Here is a 21,106-nt window from a genome sequence, read left to right as displayed (position 1 = left end):
ACTGATGAATCATGACTTTACAATATTAGGTTTATAAAATTTTAACATATAGTAAACTGTATTCACAGAATGCAAACACAAACATAACCATGTGGTGTTGAGTACACATCTTTAGAATCAGATAATCTCAATCTTGATTCTCCAACTCAAGCATCACCAAGGTTATCTTCTTCTTCACTAAACTTAAATGATGAGAGTGAGAACATTTAGTGGATCTCCCTCTTCACGACCACTTGGAGTAAAAAAATCCAAAATGAAGCGAAAAATTGTTGATCAAACCACTTCGGTTATCAATAAGCTAGAAGGAGGAAATAACCAATTCAGGGAACAACTAAAGAAGTCAAGTGAACAAAGACAAGAACATTTGGAGATTCAAAGACAAAATTATGCTTTGAAAGAGATGAAGGAAGAAAACAAAATTTTATTTTGTAATTTAAATTCCATAGAAATCCAAATGTTTGTGAACATTTCCAAGCAGAAAAAGCACGGATTTTACAAAAGCGCAGTCATCAGCAACAAGATCAACAAATTCCTCCTCCATCAACATTATTTGGACAATATTTTAATAATCTTTATGGATCCAAAAGTAATTTACCAGAGTATTAAGTTGTTTTAATATGTTGTATTGATTAATATTTAAATAAAAATTCTTGACTTTTGAATAAAATAATAATATTTATATTTTATTTTAATTATAATTATAGTTATAAAATTTAAGAATCAGTACGTAAATAACAAAAATCTGTGCTTTTATATGTAAAAATTATATTTTTTTATAAACAAGTATTTTAGTTACAATCATAAAAATTAGAGGACTATTTTGTAAATAAAAAAGTTTGCCTCTATTATATAGGAAGCTATTTTTTCCCCTAAATATAGAGAAAAAAATAGCAAATCTCTATTTTAGGAGAAGAAATAAAGGTGGGTTGGAATAAATTTTACTCTATTATATCATTTAGAGGTAAATATAGAGAAGGGTTGGAGATGCTCTACAAAAGTAGAAAACTGAAAATTAGTACATTGCCAATTCAATTGGACGTCACAACGTTTTTAATCTGGTAAGTATTCTATTATATCATATGTAGAATCTTTAATTTATCAAATACAAGTATACAACAATTGCTGTTTCTCTTTTTTTTTTTTAATTTTCTATGGGTATATATTGTAAATGAAGAAACTATGCAATAAGGTATGCCTAAAGCTCTAATCAAACATGTTTAAAACTCTCTGAAGTGTGGAGCTTTTCTGATTTCTATACAACTGAACTGGTTCAGTTATTCATCTCTTCTCTTCTGTATGTGTTTTGTTGACCCAAGAATGCAATATCTTCCGAGGAAAGATCCATTGACAGATAATGTCGAGATTCTCTTGACCTGAATCGAGGAAACATGGTATAGGTTAGGAGAGAAATCATGTCATACTTTTGAAACAGTGGTGAACTAATTGGTACTGACCTTCGCCGTCTGCTATTCTCCATGGCTCCAGATAAATTAGAGGGATTAGCTCTTGAAATCTTCCCTATGTATGAAGCATATTCATGGAAAGCTCCTCCCCTCAATGATCTCAGAGGGACTACTGACTCTAATATGCTGGAAAGCTGTACCATTTGCTCACTGCAATTCGAAAAAAAAAAACAGCATCTCCCATAAGGGAAGAGTGATATACATACAAGTCATTAATAGCTCATAAGTGTTGGGAGGAGGACGACATTATTTTACCATTTTAATACGTCTATATGTGTTTCTGGTTTCATATCCAAGCAGCTTCCACTGCTCCATGTATAATCCTGTTTTCTCTCGTCTACTACCAATCCTCCACCTGGTACGATGGTGGCTGATGGAGTGGGGAAGGATCCTGTTGAAGCGATTTGGTTCGTGTAAAATCTAAACCCTTGCTGTGCCACAGTGGAAGTCATCTGTTCAAGCACATAACCAGACGTGTCAAGATCTCCAGAAACTGTCATCATTGGCTCCATAGCAACCTAAAGAAGTGAATTCCCCAAGTTAAAAAAAAATATGGAAAGAGATGAAGCTGAATAGTAATGTTAAATACTCACAAGGTTCAGGAATCTAGAACGCGTCAGGTCAGCTTCTGAAATTAAATTGGTTATCTGATGAGTGAGATCAAGAACTTGTGGAACTTCTACAGGTTCTGAATCCAAGTATGGCTTCAGATCAGCATGTCTCGAACAGAGTTTGTTCCATGATTCTTGCACCGTTTCAAGCTTCGGTTGTTTAGTAGCAGTCTTGAGTTTCATACCGAAATCTATACGGCTGCATTCATCTGTTACTTGTTGCATCTTTTGGGAACTCCCTACATATTCCTTAAAACAATCTTCCATCATTGTCCCATCAGAAGATTCTGCAATGGTCTCACACGTATTCTTAAAGCTGTCTATGTATATCTCTCTTGATGGGGAGTTCTGTACAACGTCCTCACTCATGGACACTTCTGCTCTTCCATCAAAGTGACCACAAGATACTGCTCTTGGCGACAGATCAGCTTCACTATCCATTAAAGTTTCTGGAACATATGATGATTCTGGTACGCATGATATATCAACTGACTGGGACACCTCATCAACGCAAGAGAGTTTTGATGTCTCGTACTGATAAGGAACTGAAGGATCAGCTGCTAGTGGGGCTGTTTCCCTCACCGGTTCATCTTCTGAATCAGAGGACATCACAACATTGAGCTTCCTCCTTCTGTTTGGCCGAGAGGAAGACGGTGCTTGGTAGGAAGCATTGCTAAGTTCAAACGGACCACTCAAGACGTCTTCTAATTCATCATCATCGTTCTGCCTCCTTAACATGGCTGCTTTCTTGGCTTCTATGCTGTTCTTTTCTGCACCTTGCCACCAGTATCTGTTGAGCATTTTTTCGTTCTCAACCTCTTCAACAAATATTTCAACTGTGTTGTAACTTTCTTCCGCCATGGATAATGATTTAGCGATCTCACTCTCCACATACTGAGATAACTGAGAAGGAAAATCCCGGGTAATCATCTTGGGAAGCAGCACGTGGCCAGCTTCATGGTCAAAGCTATATGGATCAGCGGTGTTCTTCGCCTTTCTGGCTGAGTATGGGAAATTAAAATGCAGAGAGATCAAATGTTAAAACAAATCACGTAGTCTTTAGCTGATGAAAACTACGAAGACATTTCTTTTTGTATTTACCTCTTTTGGATTTACTCTGAAACCAAAACTGTAATTGCATCATAGCTTTCCGTATATCACCACCACAAAAGATGGTCAATTGCTCTAGTGAACCAGGACTAACTTTGACTTCCTCTACAGCACAAACCTGTGAAACAACAAATGTTAGAAGAATCCAATTCACAATCGAAGGTTATGCAGCATAATATTTACCGAAGAAAGGTGGCTAAACAGCTCTTCTGTTGATGGCAAAGAAAAGCAAACTTCTATCCTCTCCAAGTTGTCTGGTAAACCATGATTCTTGTCTGTATATAGCCATGTAATGCCATCAGTAAATTAGATTCATTAAGATTCACTACAAGTGAAGGACAAAATTAAAAAGTTATATCAAACATGAACGAATACTACCATTGGCAGTCAATACCACAGGCCCTTTTGCTTTCTCAGCAATCTGCTGGATAGCAGAAACGAGACCACGATCTTCAGCAAAGGAAATATCTACGTCCTCAAAAAGAATTAAAGGTTTCAAGTTAGATTTGTCATTCTGGATATGCAATACAGGTGCCACTTCAATCACATCCTCTACCCCATTGAAAAGAGGCTCCAGTGACCTGATATAACAAATTAATGTAAGCAGATTATTCTTGAGTTTGCATGTACCGCCAGAAATGCAAAAAGTTGCAAATCCTAAAATTTATAACTGTTGCAATTCTTTGTACCTTGACAGGCTATATGACTTGAGAGCCTCCCCAAATTTCTGCCTAACAACTGCTCCACTTCGGCATTCTGATGCATTAGACTATAGACAAAAGTCATTAGAGACATTCTATGCCAGATAGACAACACTTCTGATACATTTAGCAAAAACACATTGATACCTCAAGGATTTTAAACCCTTGCTCCTTAGCACATGCATGAACAGCTGCAGATTTCCCACTCTGTAACACATGCAAAATCACTAACATAAGAGTCCCTCACATGAAACGCAGAAACCAATGTAGAAGTAAAAAAAACTGAAAGTTCGAGGCAGAATAACTTATCACACACCCCAACTGGACCAACGATTAGCAGAACATTTTTCAGGCGGTCTTCGGCACCAATATTTTCCGAGTCAGAATCACTTTCAGAACAGTTGTAATCAGCATCTTGCGATTTCTCCTCATCACTGCTCAAAAAATCTTTGCTTGGCTGAAAGCCTCTCTCATGCCATTGGCCCAGCCATTCATTCATTAGCTTCACAGATTCAGCATTACCACATACCTGCAAGAACTCAGGGTAAGAAACTATGAGAAACATGTGCTTGCTGCTTTTCTATAATCATATCACCCTAGAAGCTGTAGACATGCATATTTCAATATGAAGACGGTATGTTAAAACTTTCTAACCTCAGAGGCACTTCTTGGCTGGTACTTATCTGCCCATAAGCTATTACGAGGCTGGCCACTGAAATAATCATTGCATACATTAGAAACTGAAGATCAAACCTGTGTTCTGCTACTGATAACAAACCACAAAAAAAAATTCTACCTTTCTCGACATGATATGCTTTGCAGCTCATGAGAAACTTCTGCTGCATCACCAACACGATTAGACAAGTTAACAGCTTCATGAGCTTCACAATCCTAGAAAGAGTACAGGAAATGACCCTTGTGTCATGAATGGTTAAAGAAACGAAACACAAAGACCAAAAGGAAAAAAACAAAATAGCTCACCGCCACTTCTTCTCTGTCTGATGAGCCAAGGTACCCGTGTTTCTCCTCCTGATATGATATTAAGACCACCGGAGATACCTCTGTGATACTATCAGCTTGACTAGCACATTTTCCGGGCTCCTCATCATCGATGATGCACACGTCAGGATGTGAAAGAGCCGGCGGTTCATTTAGATCAAATTCCTTGAGCCGGTGTGTAAGAGAGCCGGATTTCATTGGTTGATGAGGACTCCGAGTGGTGGAAGGTTGGTCAATGAAAGTCCAGTTCTTCCAATCAATGGTCCGATTTACATCCTACAAAGAAAATTTACTTCTTCAGATTCCTTACTTAGTTAACATGATCGAGGAAGTCACACTATAACGTATACAAACATACCTCAAACCTCTCAAATACATGGACAGGGCCCATGGTGACAATTTTATCTTTTACTTGCTCCTGACAACCACCATTCTCTGCTGCTGCTGCCGCAGCTGCTTCTTGATTCTTTTTACCTCCTTTCCAAGACGAGAAAAAGGGATGTAGTTGCTTCCCAGCAGACATCCGCGAATCTTCCTGAAATCCAATAAAATACACAGACTTTAGACCTAATTCTACATATGAGACCAAAAGGTCACACCAAAATCACGTCTCAAACAGGACTTGAAACTTGAGACCACTTAGACTCCCTCATAGGTATAAACTTGTGACCTCGTTCGAATGCTGCTACCTCACATTAATGCATTAAATTCTAAAAAAAAAAAATGATTTGAACTTACCTCAGCTCTTAGTTTTGCTTCGAGACGCAAATTGGGAACTACTAAAGGTGCGACATTAGTGTGATCATCATCACCAGCTACATTCCCGTTATTCTTAGCTGCATTCTTCTTAGGCGTTGATTTACGGGGCGACTTTCCTTTAGCCATCTTCATCCCAAAATAATAACAAAAAAAAAAAAAGAGAAACATCGTTTAAATTACATAATCTTCTCCCAAAAGCAATCAAACATTGCTGCATGATAATTCGTTCTTCTTATCAGAAAAAAAAAATAAAAATAATAAACGAACCTTGTTGGAAGCTCCGTTCTTCTTCGGAGTCCTCTGCTTCCTCGTCTTCTTCCCTTGGCTGCTACAGAAACCACCATCTCCTTCCTCTTTCTCCCCGGCGTCGTCGTCGCATGTTCGATCTCCAGTTGACTCAATTGCGTCCTTCTTGGAAGCTCCGTTCGTCTTCGGAGTCCTCTGCTTTCTCGTCTTCTTACCTTCACTACTACAGAAACCACCTTCGCCTCCTTCCTCTCTCTCTCCGACGTCGTCGCACGTCCGATCTCCGTTAGAACCGATCAAATCCTCCGATCTATGCGGGAGCAGCGTCGACTGAACCAGCTTCCGACGGACGTTCCTCCGTGGAGTCTGGATCACCGCCGCAGCAACCCCGTCTGATTCGTCCATTCGTCAGTTTAGGAATTCGAATTTGGAGAGATCAGACCTAGAGTAGAGAATCTAGGGTTTCTAGTGTGGATTTGGGGATCTTGGTTAAAAAAAAAAGTATAACGTTCAAAGGGTTAAAACAAAACTGTAAATATCCGAAGTCGTAGATGAATTTGGGAGGGAAGAAGATTCTGTTTTCGATTTTCCCGCTAGACTTAAGACCACGTGTTTGGATCATCAATATCTCTCTCTCTTTTTTTTTTTTTTTTTTTTTTTTTGATCAAAATCAATATCTCTCTCTCTCTCTCTGCAGCTAGACTTAAAAGTTTCTAAACATATAATAGTGTGATAATTTCTGGAGTCAATTAGCTTAAAATCCATAAAGAAATGGGAAATTAGGAATATACCCAACACAGTTGACAAAAAAAAAAAAAAAAAAAAGGAATATACCCAACACAATAAAGTATGGGGTTAAATTGTATACAAAATTACAATCAAAGCCCTCTGGCATATTATCATGTATATAGATTATATTCCATTTTCTAAAATTATGTATTTCTAAATTCTAGATAATTCCCTATAATATATTCAGAACAGGAAAATAACATTTTATATTTCCAAAAAATAAATTCAATATCTTATGTACTGCCTGTTTATATTACATTTATTAGAATTTAATATTTCTACAATGTATTCTTTTAATTTTATAAAATACATAATGTTGGAAAATAAAATTTCAAACTCTAAGTTTTTTAAAAAATGCTTATCTCACCCCGCGGAGGGCGCGGATCTCACCCTAGTAGGTTATGATTAGATAAGAGATAGGGGTAATTTGGTCACAGAATTGTCGACAAAATCGAAGTAACTCTGAAAAGTGTATTTACCTAATTATAGGATTTTGCTTGTGTGTAGAGTGCAAATACTCTAATTTCTTTAGCTCCGCATTATACCTCTCACTCGGGAAAAATGCCTATTTCCACCCGAATAATTTCTATCGTGCCAAATACAACCCGAATAAATGATCAGTGTCAAATACGACTTGAACTTAATTAAAATTCAAAAAATCTACCCGAACTTCTTAAAATGTGCCTAAATCTATATTGACTCTAACAGAAGTTAGTCAACCGTTAACAAAATAAAACGACGTGCCTATTTCGACCCAAACAATTTTGATGGTGCCAAATACGATCCGAACACATGGTCATTGCCAGATACGACATGAACTCAATTATAATTAAAAAAATTACCTGAACTTTTTAAAATATGCATAAATCTATATTGACTCTAACATAAATTAGTCAAATGTTAACAAAATAAAACGACGTTGTTTTGATATATATATTATACATGAACCTTTTACCTTTCTTTCACTAAGATATCTTGTTCAAAATATTAGACATATTACACAATAACTAAAATATATATAAGCAATCACCAAAGTTTTAAATTGGATAAGATGAAAAAAAATATTAGTTTATATAATTTCAAATGTCTAAAAATATTTCAAAAAGTTATTTTAGTCTAGTCGTTAATGTACCATTTTAAAAGGGTATCACGACACGGACTTGAGTCCTGTAATAAACATATATTATATATATATATATATATATCAAAACGACGTCGTTTTATTTTATTAACAATTGACTAATTTCTGTTAGAGTCAATGTAGATTTAGACACATTTTAAAAAATTCAGGTAATTCTTTTCTTATTATAATTGAGTCCAGGTCGTGTTTGGCACCGACCAAGTGTTCGGGTCGTATTTGGCACCACCGAAATTGTTTGGATCGAAATAGGCATTTTTTCTTGTATATCAAAACGGCATTGTTTTATCTTGTTAACAGTTGACTAACTTCTGTTAGAGTCAATGTAGATTTAGGCACGTTTTAAGAAGTTCGGGTAGTTTTTTTGAATTTTAATTAAGTTTAGATCGTATTTGGCACTGACCATTTGTTCGGGTCGTATTTGGCACGATCGAAATTGTTCGGGTTGGAATAGGCATTTTTCTCCCTCTCACTCTCGTGAAGTAAAAGAGGCAAGTGGGCTTTTACTAAGTGGGCCTCTCAATTTGTCTTCAAGAACAATGGTTTTGTTCACAGGAGGATAATGAAACCTGCCGGCGACAGAGCGTCGAGGGACAAAGACTGAAAGGCAGAGGATACGCACGGCACCGTTTCGATGTGAGATGAATTGAGCCATGTGTTAAAAGCCCATCAGGAACAAAAAAGAAAGCCCATTAATCTAAAATAGGCGAATACATCGGGCCAACTAAAACGAAAAGAAAGACCATTATACTCGGCTTTCAAGTTTCTACTGATTTGTTGCTTTCTTCTCAATTATAAAGTCATCTTTCATGATGATAAGAATCTGTTAATCTACTTTCATTACCTTAAGAGTCTTGCAGACGTCATAGATGAGTGTATATGTAGCTACTAGACGTGGTAAGCAATACAAACTTGTGCTCTTTCCCACAATTCTAATAAGTTTGATTCCATGGTGGTCGTTTGACGTTTGGTTTGACCTTTATGTGACAAATGTCATCACCATGCCTCTGTAGAACAAAGTTGGAATCTTTTGCAGACAAGACGGAAGTTAAAGTAGTTATTGATCATTTCAAATTTTGAAATTTTACTACCCAACAAGTTTCTTTTTGGTTTGATTTCATTTTACCCTTTCACGTCTAAATCGTGAAGGACCGCGTGCTGTAACTATTGAAAAGCACTTGAATATATGAGAATCTTTGTAGCCTATGAATATCATACATATATGTATATATCAGAGTCTTGTGTTATATACCAAAAACTAAATAAAATAAACAGTTTTAAGATGTGTTTAGCTAAATTTCTTTTTTTCTGTTAAGACTCTTCATAATAGCCTCAGGTCTCCATGGTTTATACTAAAAGATGCAATTTTTCAAGATAGATACTAAAAATTTGAATATTATATATGGTGGGGACACAACTGAAACAAGTCAAATTTCATAGATGAACTTCTCTAAATCTTTCCCGCCACCAACCTCAATCTTCCTCTAATCTCGCTTCTCATCTCTCTCCTATCCTGTCTCATGTTTTGTCCTAATATAAACTCATTCCTATTGTTAAACTTCTAAAAATTTAAGGGAAAAATGTTTTTTTTGGTCCAAAAAAGCAACAACCATGTTCTCTTAGTCTAATCTCTCTCATTTATGTTTTATTAGGCTAATTTTTTTCTAAATGGCAATACTACTCTTAAATTTCAATTAAAAATTCGAAATTATAATTAAAAACTAATTTTGAATATTAAAATATTTTTTTTTACTAAAAAGTAAAAAAAATCAATTAACTTTTTAGCCCAAAAAACTAATTTCTTTTTTTAAGATTTTTTTAAGTTGTTTTTACTAAAGATTTTTTTTAAAAAAAAATTTGCTTTTTTTTAAAATTCAATTTTTATTAATAAATAAGAAAACAAAATATTCTCAAATATTTTCTTCTAATATTATCCTTATTCGTAGAACATGTATTCTAAAATAGGTAGAATACAGTAAACATGTTAGAAATCGATTCTATTAGTTTTAGATTTATAGTAATACTAGGTGATTTTTCCGTGCTCATGCACGGATATAAAATTTTAATAATTAATTTTATCTATTTTTAATTTAAAATTAGTTTATAATGTGTATGCATAATTTATGTTAATAAAATTATATTAGTTTAATTAGACATATGATTTAGATATGTTATATCTAGTCAGTTTTGTTGTTTTACTTTTTATTTTAATATATTAAAATTATAATTAATTTTCTTATTTTCATTTACGTTGGTTGGTGTCCTAGATATATAAATACATTTGAGGAAGATTATGAATAACTTAAAATATATTGTGCTTAGAATGAAATAAAAAAACTAAAGTGTATGATTAAAAATTACATAAATTAATATAATGATAATACTCTACAGTATCATGCATATATAAATTTACAAAATAACTAAATTGTAACAGTTCATTAATATTTTATTTTCATCTGTAAATATGTTTTGAGTCATCATGTAATCTACATTTATCAAAATTAAATTATTATTATAAAATTATATGTTCTTACTGTAGTTAAATATATGATTTGCATATATTTTCAAATTCAAATTGAACTATAATTATTTTTATTATAATTAAGTAAAATCAAATTAATTTTAATTATCTTAAATGTGCATGTATTTCATAATATTTGTTTTTCATTTTTAAAAAAAATTAGAAAATGAAACAAAGAGCAATAACATACATAAGTATCTGATACATTTATGAAAGCTCAAGAACACATATGAAAAATGTTTATTGTTATTTTTATTTTTTTATTTTTTAATATCTACTAAAAATAACCAGTTTACAAAAATTGTATGATTGTATTAGAAATCATATTATATAAATAAAATATTTTTTTAAAAAAAATTTTGCTGTAATTAAAATATATTATAGTCAAATAAATATGTGAAAATAAATAAAACATTTCAATAATACTAATTAATTATAAACTATTCTTAGTCAATCAAACATATATCAGCTTGTGTTACTTAATTATTATATGTAATCATCTAAGAAAATAGTTAGATATATAAAAAATATTTCTATTACTTTGAAAAATATTTTTTTATTGTTTAAAATTATGAAATCACATTATATACAAATCTATATTTATCATCTAAAAAATTTAGATATAAATAAATATTTTATTACCTCGAAGTATATTTTATGTTACTTAAAATATTTTTTAAATGGAATATCACTATTTTGTGAACTTTCATTTTTAATGAAATCATATGATATATATACATAAATTTTCGTTTTTAAAGTTGTTTCTTAAATTTTATAAATGTCTCCTTTTTATTGTATATGTTATTGAAAATTTCTATAAAAAAAAACTAAATAAAAATTCAATAATAGTATTTAAATATAATATTTTAATTCATTAAGGGTATCAGTATAATCAACAATCATGAGAATTAACGTGAGTGCGACACAAAGGAAACTGACTTTTCAAATAATATTATAGAGATGTAGATTCTGATTTCTACAGGTTTTAGATTTATAGTAATGTGTAGATTTCGATTTTTACAGATTTTAAAATTATAGGTTAAGCGTAGAATGTGTTTTCCAAATATTTTTAGATTACTATTATTTACGTTAAATACGTATTCTAAACATAGTGAATTCAATGAGAAAAATATATTACATTTTCTACTATGTAGAATATCAATTCTACTTTTAGAACAAAATATGAAATTATGATTCAAACATTTTTTGAACTGAAAAAAATATATCAATAAGTTGATATAGATATTTCATCAGTATTTACTATTTTTTTAAAAAAAAATAGTTTGTAAAACTATTTATTTGATTTATTTTAAAAAATAGTAAAAGGTATTTGAAGAAAAAATGGTACAAAAGAGAAATTAGACTAATATGACATAATTGTTGTTTTTTGTCCAAAACACACAATTTTCCCAAATTTTAAAACATGATTTAACTTTTGATTGTTTTATAATATTTTAGAAAACTATTATTATTATTTTTTTGTCAAAAAGTAGTTTTCAAGATTTTTAAACATTTAAGATTTTTTTATTTCCCCCTATTTTTAGGAACAAGCTACTATTCCCTTCTCGTCTTTGGCGATGGCCCACACTCCACTCCATGGTTCCTTTAAGATTATGTGTTGATATATTTTACATCCTTTTCTTATGTTTTTACTTTGTAGAAAACTATTTTTTCAGCTTATTTCCACTTTACTAAAAGACAACTAATCCCACAAGATTTTGTATGACACTGCTGAGATGCGTACTGACGGCTGTCAACTGACAACACTCTATAATTATAAAGTTCACACCACATCTTCTAAAATCAATGAAGTACGTGTTTCAAACTTTCAGTCATTCAAGTTCCTTTATAGCTTAAAGTGGTATCGTGATTCACGTGTTTATCGTGGACCAGCTAGTACGTGAATAATTAGAAAACTATTGTATGATCACGATTCACCACCCATTTTACATACAGTCTTGTGTGTCGTCATCATTTTTTCGTTTCTTTAAATGATTAGAAAATATTAAAAGTTTCAAATGGGACTAAATATATATAGTCATTCAATTCTATTCTCCATTATTAGCCCTCCGGTTGGAATTTGGAGATCATCTTTGGTTGAATTCTATAATGTATATAAATTACGTAACTTTAAAAGTAATTAAAAATAAAAATAAAAATGGATTTCTTTTCTGTAACAAAAAATGGATTAGTTCTCAAAATTTATAGAATTTTAAGATTTTAATTTTCTCTTAATTCCCTTCTCCTTTTTGGTGATGGTCGACACTCCACTCTATGGTTCCATTAACATCAAAGCTTGTCATTTCATTCTTAAACAAATGAGTATATATGTAGTGTTCTAAAAACAACAAAAGCCAAATGAGTATGCAACTATGTATAGATGTTATCGTCTCGAGAATCTCCAACAAAAAATAAATAAAATTATTGGGTCCTAGCCCATATCGAGAAACTATTGTAATTAGGTTACGCTTAATATTGTTGTAGTTTGTATATAACAGAGGCAGCGATATCATTAATAAACAAGAAACCTATTCACTACATCGAGAATTCTTAACATGGTATCAGAACTATGAGAATCTAACTACAAAAAGGATTTTCATACTCGAAACGATCTTGAAATCTTACGTTTCCGCTACAAAGAATCTCTTACCTCTTTGACGACTCCAAAAACACGATGGGTGAAAATACTTCTGATCTTGTGGTATCGCAGAAAGAGAATGAGGTTCGTCGTCGTACAATCTCACCGTATGATCTCACGTCCGGAGATAATTAACTTTTGATTGTTTTATAATATTTTAGAAAACTATTATTATTATTTTTTATAAAAAAAATAGTTTTCATGATTTTTAAACATTTAAGATTTTTTTATTTCCCCCTAGTTTTAGGAACTAGCTACTATTCCCTTCTCGTCTTTGGTGATGGCCCACACTCCACTCCATGGTTCCTTTAAGATTATGCGTTGATATATTGGCCATACCTCGTATAGAGTCGGGTGGAGCCAGTTGGTCATCCAATCAAAACTCGAATTGGCTTTGGCCTTTGTTTGTTCCCCTATAAAATGGCAGTAAGCATGAACGTTAATTACAACCACATTCTCAAACAAACTCTTCTATCAATCTTATAACCACCAAAAAATAATGTCAAACCATCTTCAAGAGCCCTCCTTACACACTTACCCTAAACCGGTTTTAACCAAAGAAGAGCAAAAAGTCGATGAGAAAATGGTGAGCTTGCAAGCGGAGTGTATTGTCAACACCGTGGCTTTCCCTATGGTTCTCAAAGCCGCCTTGGAGCTTGGTGTCATCGACACAGTCGCTGCAGCAGGCGAAGGCGCGTGGCTCTCACCGTATGAGATATCCCGTGGTCTCCCAACAAAACCCACCAACCCGGAGGCGCCAGTGTTGCTTGACCGGATGCTGCGGTTACTCGTCAGCCACTCTATTTTGAAGTGCCGTATGGTTGAAGGTAAAGAAAACGGTATGGAGAGGGTATATGCAACCGAACCGGTTTGCAAGTATTTTTTGAAAGATAGTGACGGTTCTGGTTCTTTTGTTTCTCTGTTTATGTTGCTCCAGAGTGAGGTGATTTTCAAGACTTGGTACGCACTTCTTTGTTCTGTAAATGAGTATTAGACCAGTTAATAACCTAATTAAACCGAAACAACGAATATTCTATACAAATCAATTATAAATGGTTTTTTTTTTCACAGGACAAATCTTAAAGATATGATACTAGAAGGAAGAGGTGCATTCAGCTCTGCCCACGGCATGCCAATTTTTGAATACATGAAGTCGGGTGGACAATTTGCTGAAGTGTTTGATCGTACCATGACAGAACATTCCACCATGTTTTTGAAGAAGGTTCTAGAAGTTTACAAAGGATTTGAAGATGTTAACACTTTGGTAGATGTTGGAGGATCAAGTGGAACTACATTAGGTCTAGTCACTTCCAAGTATCCTCATATCAAGGGTATTAATTTTGACTTACCTCAGGTTTTAACCAATGCTCCATCTTATCCAGGTACAGAACGACTTAATATTTTTGATAGGGTTATATGATGAGCCTCTCAAAACTTTTTATGTATTTTTGTTTAATTTTGCTAATTATAGGAGTGGAGCATGTCTCTGGAGACATGTTTATAGAAGTTCCCAAAGGAGATGCAATTTTTATGAAGGCAAGTATACATATATACTAGTGGTATTCCGGCGCTACGCGCCGGGTTCATATGTTGTATTTTTACATAAATTTATAATTTATATATGATCTTAGTAAATAAAATATTCTAAAAATATGAAATGAAATATGTATAAAAATGATATTTTCTGATCTTTTTGATAGTGGTTAGTGGAGCTGAGAATTTAATTCAAATCCCGGAGGCTCTGCCTCGTCTGACCCGCCGTGGAGCGGGTGCGGGTCGATCGGTTTAAAATTTTCGAACTGCGAGTGCGGGTGTGGGTTAAGATTAGTTTAAGCGGGGCGGGTGCGGGTCAGCCAAATATGAGTCGCGGGTACCCGCCGATCCGTATTATTTTAATATTATTTTTAATAATTAATATATAATTAAAATAATTAATATATAATTAAAATATTAATATATAATTAAAATATTAATATATAATTAAAATAGTTAGTTTTTAATATAATTATTATTACCCGCGAGTAAGACGGTTTTGGCGGGATGGATGCGGGTTTAAGATTTTTGGTCATACGGATCATGTGGGTCGAATTTATGAAAGTGATACAGATCGTTGACTATGGAGAATCATAGAGGCTCTATTCTCTATAGTCAAATCAAATATAAAGAAAACCTATAAACCGTGATTTTGAAACCCAACCTAGACACTGAATCTGACGATTGACCAGGTCGCTGAATTGACCGGATCAATGAGTTATTGGACCAACCGTTGATGAACCGCATGTTAACAATGAATTAATTTTATTATATAATAATATATTAGCTATGAAAATTTTATATAATAGTTAATATTTTGAAATGTTTTCTAAACATAAAATAATAGTTTGGATATTTATCTATTTTATGCTTAAAACATTTAGAAAATACTTAACCTTGGTTTCTATATTTTTAACTTCATTTGACATACAAAATATTAAGAAATAGTCTAGACTATTTAAAAAGTTTGTAATATAAGAGTTATGACATCTAAAAAAATCAAGACATACAATTCACAAATATTTATGTCGAATGTGAATAATAAATTAAACTTCCAATGCAAAATAAACCAAAATTAAAACATCATATTAGTAAATTGTCAATAACAAAAATAAATTAACACTAAATCACATCAACTAATTTTTATTTTCTTTAAATTTTAAAACTTACCAACAGCTCGCCATGTTCTTGTTCTTCAACAATTCAAAACATGTTTTGTAATCGACATGATCATATGATCTTATTCTTTTTGATCTGTAAATTAAAAATGTAATGACTTGTTATAAACTAAGTTAAATAAAAAATAACTTACTCATTTTCTTGCAAACGTAAATTGTAATGTAGAGGAATAATAAGTTTGATCGTCTTTGAGTTTGTTTTACGGATGTGCGGGTCGAGCACGATCACGCTTACTCACCTTCCTTGTAAACGTAAATTGTAGTGTAGAAAAATAGGAAGACGGTAATAAAACTGGAAAAAAATCTAACTTTATAATTGGAAATTTATAATATAAAACATAATTTAAAACATAACTAAAAACTAAAAAAATAAAAATTATCTATTGATTCAACCAGTGGTGTAACCGGTATTGAATTTTGGGTTTTAGTGAGTTTTTGAGGTTTTAAATTGGGATTTTAAATTTTGGGTTTTTTTCACAAAACTCAAACAAGATTTATATTGGATCGTGGAGTTTACCGGTTCAATAGTGGTTCCGGTTCGGGTTCAAAACACTGTTATAAACGCTTGGGCTTTTATGAGGAAAAGTTTAAAAACCCAATGTCTTTCATAATTAACATTAAAACCTATTAAATATAATTTAAGAAAATATTTTAATTATTAAAAAGTGTTTCAAATGACATTGGGTTTTCTCCTAGGGAGGAAAAAAACTCAACTTTATTATAAAGATAATTGGAAATTTAGAATATAAAACAGAATTTAAAATATAACTAAAACTAAAAAAAAAATTATATATTGGTTCAACGAGTGGTGCAACCGGTATCGGGTTTTAGGTTTCTGTGAGTTTTTGGAGGTTTTATTTTGGGTTTTAAATTTTAGCTTTTTCACAAAACTTAAATCCGATTTTTATTGGGTCGGAGAATTTACCGATTCAACAGTAGCTCTGGTTCAGATTCAAAACACTGTTATAAATGCTTGGGTTCTTATGAGGAAAATTTTAAAAATCCAATGTGTCTTTCATAATTAACATTAAGAATATAAAACAGAATTTAAAATATAACTAAAACTAAAAAAAAATTATATATTGGTTCAACCAGTGGTGCAACCGGTATCGGGTTTTAGGTTTCTGTGAGTTTTTGGAGGTTTTATTTTGGTTTTAAATTTTAGCTTTTTCACAAAACTTAAATCCGATTTATATTGGGTCGGAGAATTTACCGATTCAACAGTAGCTCTGGTTCGGATTCAAAACACTGTTATAAATGCTTGGGTTCTTATGAGGAAAATTTTAAAAATCCAATGTGTCTTTCATAATTAACATTAAAACCTATTAAATATAAATTAAAAAAAATTATTAAAAAGAGTGTGCCACATGGCATTTAAACCCCGAGGAGAAAAAAAAGCCAACTTTATTATATATAAGAAGATATACATGAACGAACATTAAATTTGATATTTTGGGGGTTTTGTTGAAGTCCATTATTTCTAAAATAATGTGGTTAATTTGTTGATAGTGGATACTACATGATTGGACGGACGAACATTGTTTAAAGCTTCTTAAAAATTGTTGGAAGAGTCTACCCAAAAATGGAAAAATGATCATTGTAGATTTGATTACACCAGAAGAACCAAAGAGTGGTGACTTTTCCTCTAACTATATGTTTGGTATGGACATGCTGGTGCTAGCACTATACGATGGTGCTAAAGAAAGATCATTTTCACAGTTGGAGAATTTAGCATTTGGTTCAGGTTTTCGTCGATGTGAAGTTGTTTGTGGTGTCCATTCATATTCTGTTATCGAATTTCACAAATAGATTTGGAATCTACGAAAACAAGTGACGGGCGAACTGAATAAATGATGCGGATATGTGCTTACTTTAATGATTTTATTGCATGTAATATATAGTTTTATGGTGTTGGCTTGCTCAGTATTTTATTTTCAGTTTCTGGTGTATGCTAAGTATTTACGGAGTGTAACGACTCTGATTGGTTTGAAAGTGTGTTTGTAATAATGAACTTGCCAATATTGGCTTGGACTTCTTTTCACTCTGCGCAGCTCTCTGTTTGTTAGTCACACACCAAGGGCAAGTTTGTTTTTCATTTCGAAGCATCCAATGCTGCCTATCGATGGCTGGAAATACAGTGATGATTCTTGTGACTATTGAACTAATGTAATTAATTGGTCGAACTCTGACGTTTGTTTTATATAAGCTAGCATGATCGTAGCAAATTAAGCATTCATAATAACTAATAGACAAAAAGTCACGCATTCATAATAGTTAAATTAATAGACAAAAGTCACTAGATACGAATTCAGTTTTTCCTCATCATATATGAAAACACAAAGAAAGCCAGCCAAAGATATCGAGCTTAAGCATGCTGCTTCTTGCCGCAGCTCGGAGACTCATAATGTCTGATCAACTCAGCGGCTAAGAGGACGTTTTCACCCAGACTGCGGCCACCTGATATCCCCAGGCATATTTGTTGAAGTCCAGTGATTGTTTACCATTCCAGATCTTTACACTCCGCGATCCACCAACTCTCCTCTCTAGATGTGCTCCTGAATTCTGTGTTCCCAAGAGAAACGACTTCAGAAAATAATGAACTCAAGATGTTCTTTTGATACTTGCTAAAGATACTCCTGAGAAGTACTCTGTTTGGAGCAAAGTTCTTAAGAAAAGACTGGGACTCACCGGTAATCATATTACCATTATGTAAGTAATGCGATGTTATTTGTGCCATTAATCAGTGACATATTTTTCTCCAGCAAAAATCTCTGCGCGCTTTGAAAGCTCCGTGCTTAGAACCTAAAACGAACTCAAATATAGAAGCATTTCAATAAAATGGCAATGATGATTGCTATTACAGTAACCTTTACCCCTGAGTTGGAGTCTGAGATACAAAGCATACCTATGAACTTCCCATTGACAAATGCGTGTAGAACATGTCCAATGTGGTTGACTTTAAGAATTGATTCAGCTCGTTCAGGTTGTTGAAACCTGTATTGCAAACGATAAGATAACATAACTATGAGTAACTTTTTACAATTATCTTGTTTAATATTTTAGAAAAAGGAAAGTTAGTATTAAATAATTATTTTTATTATCTTATTATATTTATTTTATTAATTATTAATATATTTAATACATGCCACATTTAATTGTCAAGCTTTATGTAACAAAATACTAAATAAGAAATGGTGTATCTAATACTAAGTTTTCCTTTCTAAAATAATAAAAAAATATAATCATTTGATATTAACTATCTTTTTGAAACATTTTAAACAAAAGAAAAAATTTAAAGACTTTTTAACTATATATTTCCTTTTTCAAATCATAAACAAAAAAATGTAAAATCATATCATAATTTAAAAATCATAAGCAAAATATTTTTTTTTAAAGAGTATTTAACAGTAGCTTTCTTTTTTTCAAATCCTAAACAAAAAAAAGTTTAAAATAATTAGTTTAAATGTTCTTTATAAATAATAAACTTTCCTATTCAAATAGTAATTTTTTATTTGAAAAAAGCATACACCAAAAACGATTACAATTATTCACATCCATATATAGAATTAAACTCTCATAGAATTATTCACATGCATGAACAGCTGCAGATTTCCCACTCTGCAAATCAAAATCACTAACATAAGAGTCCCACGCATGAAACGCAGAAAGCAATGTAGATTGAAAACAAAAACTGAAAGTTCGTGGCAGAATAACTTATCACACACCCCAACTGGACCAACGATCAACAGAACGTTTTTCAGGCGGTCTTCAGCACCAATGTTTTCCGAGTTAGAATCACTTTTAGAACAGTTGTAATCAGCATCTTGCGATTTCTCCTCATCACTCTATTCAAAAAATATTTGCTTGGCTGAAAGCCTCTCTCATGCCATTGCCCCAGCCATTCATTCATTAGTTTTACAGATTCAGTATTACCACATACCTGCAAGAACTCAAGGTAAGAAACTATGCATGTTATCTCAGGAGATGTAGACATGCATATTTCAGTATGAAGGCGGTATTTTCAAAATTTCTAACCTCCGAGGCACTTCTTGGCTGGTACTTATCGACCCATAAGCTATTACGAGGCTGGCCACTGAAAATCATTATTGCATACATTAAAACTGGAGATCAAACATGTGTTTTGCTAGTGAGAACAGACAACGAAAAAAAATCCTACCTTTCTTGAGATGATATGCTTTGCAGCTCATGAGAAATGTCTGTTGCACCACCAACACGATTAGACAAGTTAACAGCTTCGTGAGCTTCACAATCCTAATAAAGAGTGCAGGAAATGACCCTTGTGTCATGAATGCTTCCAAGAAACAAAAAAAAACAGATACCAAAGGAAAAAAGTTTTTAGCTCACCACCACTTGTGCTTTGTCTGCTGCCTCCTGATATGATATTAAGACTACCGGAGATGCTGCTGCTATACCACCTGACTGGCTAGCGCATTGTTCAGGCTCCTCATCATCGATGATGCACACGTCAGGATGTGAAAGAGCCGGCAGTTCATTTAGATCAAATTCCTTGAGCCGGTGTGTATGAGAGTCGGATTTCATTGGTTGGTACCAGGACTCCCAGACTCCCAGTGGTGGATGGTTTCTCAATGAATGTCCAGTTCTTCCAATCAATGATCCGATTAACATCCTACAAAGAAAATTTACCTCTTCAGTAGGTTCTCTCTTACTACTATTTTGTTTTTTTTGAAACACCTCTCTTACTACTACTTTAAAGTTTAAAGTTAAACAGTGTGATAATTTCTTTAGCTTTTTACCTCTGGCTCGTGAAATAAAAGAGGCAAGTGGGCTTATGCCAAAAAAAGAGAGGCAAGTGGGCTTTATTAAGTGGGCCTCAGTTGAGAATTTAATTTACCAGATTATCCTTAATTCATTAACTGATAGTCATAACCGGTGAAGGGTTTACATACACAATTCAAATTATCTATCCATAAAGTTTTAAATCTTCTTCTACAAACTATTAAAATGATTGAATAATGCCGCAGAGTTGTATGAAATAGAATTTTTTTCACATGAAAAGTTGATTAAGAAGTTGTTAAAAAGTTGATTAAGAAAATATTCAACGATGTGAGAGCATTTCCAACTAACTTTATTTCACCTCAAAATAAAGTTCCAGAGTCAAATCTCCTATAATCTTATCGGTTTACTCCATAATAGAATAGAGTAGAACTAATATTATTTCAAAAATATAATAACTAATATATATTTTTTATTCATTTTATTTTAAGATAATACAGAAATGGAGTAAACTTAATTTTGTTGTAAAATTTTAAAATTTAAATATATTACTTACTAAATTTAAGTTTATAACTATAAAAGAAACAAAAAAATATAATTTAGGATTTTACACTTTTAAAATTATTGTATTACATTGCTTAGCTAAATATAACGTTTATATTTTT

General features: G+C 32.6%; 2 protein-coding genes and 1 long non-coding RNA gene across 4 annotated transcripts; 1 reads left to right on the top strand and 2 right to left on the bottom strand.

The window, feature by feature from the left end:
- Positions 1–1,047: 1,047 nt before the first annotated feature.
- On the bottom strand, positions 1,048–6,525 carry LOC108840548 (uncharacterized). Its single transcript, XM_018613388.2, has 16 exons — positions 5,911–6,525; positions 5,623–5,769; positions 5,243–5,419; positions 4,867–5,160; positions 4,682–4,776; positions 4,540–4,597; positions 4,202–4,414; positions 4,033–4,092; positions 3,874–3,953; positions 3,563–3,765; positions 3,368–3,459; positions 3,176–3,302; positions 2,057–3,075; positions 1,719–1,981; positions 1,455–1,613; positions 1,048–1,373 (listed from the first exon to the last, which is right to left on the bottom strand). Exons 1-16 carry the CDS (start codon positions 6,292–6,294, stop codon positions 1,271–1,273), a joined length of 3,474 nt encoding a protein of 1,157 aa, XP_018468890.2. The 5' UTR covers positions 6,295–6,525; the 3' UTR covers positions 1,048–1,270.
- A 6,820-nt stretch (positions 6,526–13,345) lies between these two features.
- LOC130499751 (indole glucosinolate O-methyltransferase 1-like) lies at positions 13,346–17,723 on the top strand. 2 transcript variants are annotated; one of them, XM_056994120.1, is made up of 4 exons: positions 13,346–13,935; positions 14,047–14,357; positions 14,447–14,511; positions 17,196–17,723. In XM_056994120.1, exons 1-4 carry the CDS (start codon positions 13,475–13,477, stop codon positions 17,493–17,495), a joined length of 1,137 nt encoding a protein of 378 aa, XP_056850100.1. In that variant the 5' UTR covers positions 13,346–13,474; the 3' UTR covers positions 17,496–17,723. The 2 variants fall into 2 exon arrangements, with proteins under 2 accessions (XP_056850100.1, XP_056850103.1); XM_056994123.1 differs by having other exon boundaries at positions 13,664–13,802.
- A 1,533-nt stretch (positions 17,724–19,256) lies between these two features.
- LOC108841512 (uncharacterized) lies at positions 19,257–20,328 on the bottom strand. The gene is made up of 3 exons (XR_008938621.1): positions 19,864–20,328; positions 19,722–19,779; positions 19,257–19,626 (listed from the first exon to the last, which is right to left on the bottom strand). It is a non-coding gene; the product is annotated as an uncharacterized LOC108841512 (long non-coding RNA).
- Positions 20,329–21,106: the final 778 nt, after the last annotated feature.

This window comes from Raphanus sativus, chromosome 2 (assembly GCF_000801105.2).
Source record: "Raphanus sativus cultivar WK10039 chromosome 2, ASM80110v3, whole genome shotgun sequence".
Taxonomy (NCBI): Eukaryota; Viridiplantae; Streptophyta; class Magnoliopsida; order Brassicales; family Brassicaceae; genus Raphanus; species Raphanus sativus.
This window is presented reverse-complemented; position numbering and strand designations above follow the sequence as displayed.